This window comes from Parambassis ranga, chromosome 16 (genome assembly GCF_900634625.1).
Source record: "Parambassis ranga chromosome 16, fParRan2.1, whole genome shotgun sequence".
In the NCBI taxonomy this organism is placed as follows: domain Eukaryota; kingdom Metazoa; phylum Chordata; class Actinopteri; family Ambassidae; genus Parambassis; species Parambassis ranga.
The window spans coordinates 18,532,612-18,536,891 of NC_041036.1; the positions used below are offsets into that span (position 1 = coordinate 18,532,612).

The window sequence follows — 4,280 nt, forward strand, 5'->3', positions numbered from 1 at the left end:
ACTGACATGTATTTCAGCCTTCAGCATGAAGTGCTATCCTTTATCCAATATTCTGTGTCAAACGTTAGCTACTCGCTGCACACAGTCCCTGTGTGAGTAGACCGTGGTATATATGCATGGCCTGATGCTCAGGGGGCTGATATTTTCTTTATTTAACTCTCACCCTTGTTTAAGTATGACAAATTCTCACTAAGACCTTTGGAAAGATTTCACATCGAGATAAGGAACATAGTTTATCAATCTTGAAAAATGGATCTGCAGTGTGAAAACATGTTTGCAATATTTATTGCAGAATGTTATATGTAACTTGGACCTGGAAATCTCATACAATTTCATAAAACCTCTGACTGTCCTGTAAATTTTTTGAGTTTCTTTTTGTTTTGAGTGTATGTTTTGGTAAATAATAATAAACGTTTTAATCAAGATATTCCAACAGTTAACTGAAAGTGTAGCTGTTTTTTTTGTTACATTTAACCATCATACACAAACTTTAAATCACTACTATGTTCTGACTATGCCTTTATTGTCCCAACATAAAGTTGGATAAAGAAAAGCGTTCTCAGATATAAAGGCTTCACTCCAGCTCTTCAATCAGGCAGCGAGGGGGAGAGGTTTGCTTTGTATCTTGTTTTCTATGGAGTTGAAAGGCATCCACATCCTCTCCATACACCAGTGATGATGAAGAAGAACTGTTGGACGCCCCACTTGGTTTGTCACAGCTACTCGTCATTGGGAATAGAGACTTTTTATCTGAATTAAAGGTGGAGACTCTGTCACTCTGACTCATGACTGACTCTTCATCATTACTGCCTCCTGAAATGACTTCCATTTTTGGTTTGTCCACCAGATGTGAAGATAACATATCATCAATGTCATCTGCATCCACATCTTCCAGGTCATCAATGTGGAGTGGGTGACCTGGTGAAAGGTGAATGCTTTCTAGCTGCTCTGCAGTCTCCAGCTCTGTGACCAAAGGTCCAGGACCATGTTTTGCTGTTTGTTATCTTCTGGTTTTTCTGACTCTGACTTTTCCTGCAGTGCTGTCTTGTTCTTGTGCCGGATGCCTTGATGCTGGTTCTGTCTGTGGTTGTTCCTGGTCATGTTTCACCTGCTCTTTTTGCAGCAGTTTATCTACCTGCTCTGCTTCTAAATATTCATCTTCACACTGATGGTCATCCGGCCCTTGTTTTGAATGACTCTGCAAAAACTCTTCATGAGCATCCAGGCTGTCTTCCACAAAGGACTGGATCTTCTCTCTTGATGAGAAAATCTGGTTTTTGTTATCCCCACAAGGCGTCTCTTGAGCATCAGTTTCCCCTGTAATTATAAGAATAATGTTTTAGATGTATTTATTACATACATTTATTAACCATACACTAGGGCAGTAAAAAGTTTCTCACCTTTCTTCTTTATTTCTCGAAGGAGTCGTCTCTCCTGGGCCTGAATTCGAAACATTGCTATTGCATCCAAACTGTCCTGAATCTTCCTTCTGTCTCTGGCCTCCCACTGCTCCCTCTCTTTGCGCTCCCCTTCTAGCCCTCCCACTGCCCATGCCTCTGCACATGCCCTGTCTTTGGGGAACACAGGGCTATCATCAAGGTAGGTGAGATTCTTGAGGCGTACAATCATGGTTTTTCTGTAGTTTGGGATTTTTTTCACCACCTCATTTCCTTTCAGGATCAGCACTCGCAGTTCTGGCATGGCCTCTAGCACAGAGAGGATGTCTGGGTCAAGTAACAGGTTGTTAGACATGTCTAACACACTGATGGACAGACACTGACTCAAATGGTCTACATCCCCCACTGTTTCCAGCTTGTTGTGGGCAATCTGCAGTGTGCTCAGGTCAGGCAGGAAATGTTTTCTATGGTGTGTATGTAGTTGTTGGAGACATTCAAGGTGCAGAGCTTTTTCAGGTGTTCAAGGTTTTCCAGCTTGTATATGAGGTTCTGGTGAAGGAACAAGGAGTGCAGATCTGTCTGAGCATCCAGGTTCTCGATGCGCTGAAGCCTATTGCTTTGCAGCCAGAGACACTTTAGTCCTGTGTATTCCTCCAAGTTCTCAATGGATGAGAAACCCTTCAAATGCAGATATAATGTGTCATTCAGGCGTGGTGTGGAGTATAATCTGTACTGCTTACAGTGTCCTTTCAGGAATTTCTTGGTCATTCGTGGCCCTGATCTTTCCCCTTTCTCCTGAAGTGAGCTTTGTAATCTGTTATTTATCAGATCGTCCTGGCCTCCTTCCTTTAACATGGCATCCGCATTTTTTCTTTGGACATTTCCGCCTTCCACTTGATCTTCTGTTATCACTTTATCTACAGCTGTTTCTATAAAATTAGCCGTAGACATCGCAAAAATATATTAATATAGCAGGCAAAAGAAACTGAAGTAATCGCTGCTTCTCAGTTATATGTTGTAACAATTAGATCATTCTCAAATACGATAAATATCACGGAGCAGTCCGCTTTGTTAGCCAGCAGAAGTTATCGTTTATGTTTATTTCCATGGTAACGCGAGAGAGTTGCGACACGCACGGTTTTGACCCGAGGTGGGCGCGTCACGTGGGTACCGGGTGAACGAGAGTGAGAGACTGAGAGGTGAGCTTCGGTCCTGTGTTGTATTTTAGCAGATAGGGGAGAGTTTTGTGCCAAGGGGCAGGTAGTGCCACCCCTGTTATTTAGAAAACCATAGAAGAAGATGGTCATGTGACCACATTATTCTGAAGAAACATCTATTTCACTCATCCTGCAAAGAAGGGAGACACATGGCTTGAGAGTTAAGCACAGTTCAAAAAACTTTTGCCCTCCAAAGTAAAATTTCTTTGATTAAGGTTTTTTGATTGCTGTGTTTAATCAGTTCACATGTTTTAGTGTTTTAGTAAGCTACATCATGAGTCTATACATTTAGCAATATGCCAGCTCAAAACAGCAGGGTGATGCATTTTTTCCAAAAAGTGGGCTTGGGGTAATTTGTGCCAAAGGACCTGGGTTAAGTTGTGCCAGTGTTAATGGCTTATGAGTCATATAATGCCGTGAACTGGCTTTTGAGTTTGCACAAAGAAACAACATTGATGTGGCTGCTGGTTGGATCAGAGACCAAAAAGCAGGTTAGATCAAGTATATTGGATAGTTATTTGGAGCAGATAGCTTCGACTTGAGTCTAAATCTGAATGTAAACTATAACTATGTTGGATTGGTGGAAAATGTTGAAGGTGACAAGATCAGTGCAAAGTTTCTAAAGCAAAGAGGTCTGTTGATGGAAAGCCCATCTTCACATTTAGAGAGAATGAGTCATCCCTAGAGGTGATGTGCTCAAGAAACTACCCACAAAAGCGTGGTGGTACAGCCAGAAGGGAGAAGTTCACACCAATTTTCCAGGGGCAGGAACCTCACTCACTCAGGGGACACGGTCTGTCAGGGCCAGCGTGGAGGACCTGCTGAAGGAACTAAGAAGGGAAAAATGTATGAGGATGAAAGCAGAGAGGGATCTAGCACAGTTTTACTCTATCGCTCTGACAGAAACTAGTGTCAGAAGATGACGGGGAGTAGCGGAAATATCAGAACAATGAGTCCTCCACTATTTGATCCAGACAGTTTACAGTTGACAGATTAAGATTTGTTTTTCCTTTTAGCTACAACATAGTTATTTTTGTTGTCATTGATGGTTTTCCTGTAATGTAATGTAAACATAGTTTCCTGTAATATGTGTTCATTTCAATCATCAAATACCTCAGTAACTAACAACAGTGTCATTGCATTGTGCTGCAGATAACCTGGCATCAGCTGCTCTGGCTTCTTCCAAGGATCAGTTGAAAAGTTTGGTTGTCCACTGAGGTAAATGTCTAATGTTCTTAAACTATTAAACTTACAGTACCACAAACGATACTCAGACAACAAAGCTTCAGAGCACAACAAGTGTTTCTGTGACTATCAAATGCTTCAGAGTTCCAGTGCAGTCTGCTGTATTACATGGATAGATTTATACTTTATTCACTGACAAACGGAAATTCCAGTATCCTGTAGTTCAAGCACTAAGCATACACATACTGTTATACAGCTGCTTATTCACATCCACACAAAGCCTGCTGTTGCTTGTGCGTGCAGACTGATAGTGATTGGATTACTGGTCTTCTGTTGTACACTGTGTCATAAAACACCACCTCATCATCTGACTCATATGTAGATGCTCACATGAGATCAAGTGATATCAGTCGCTCACACATGCAATGATGGCACAGCACAAGCACATCTAGTCAGTAGTCTAGTAAAGTATGTTTGTGTG

General features: G+C 41.6%; 1 protein-coding gene across 1 annotated transcript; it reads right to left on the bottom strand.

The window, feature by feature from the left end:
- Positions 1 to 574: 574 nt before the first annotated feature.
- LOC114448419 (dynein assembly factor 1, axonemal-like) lies at positions 575 to 2,252 on the bottom strand. The gene is given in 4 exon segments (XM_028425338.1): positions 575 to 963; positions 1,042 to 1,317; positions 1,401 to 1,844; positions 1,847 to 2,252. Coding segments are annotated over 4 exon segments (1,515 nt in total).
- Positions 2,253 to 4,280: the final 2,028 nt, after the last annotated feature.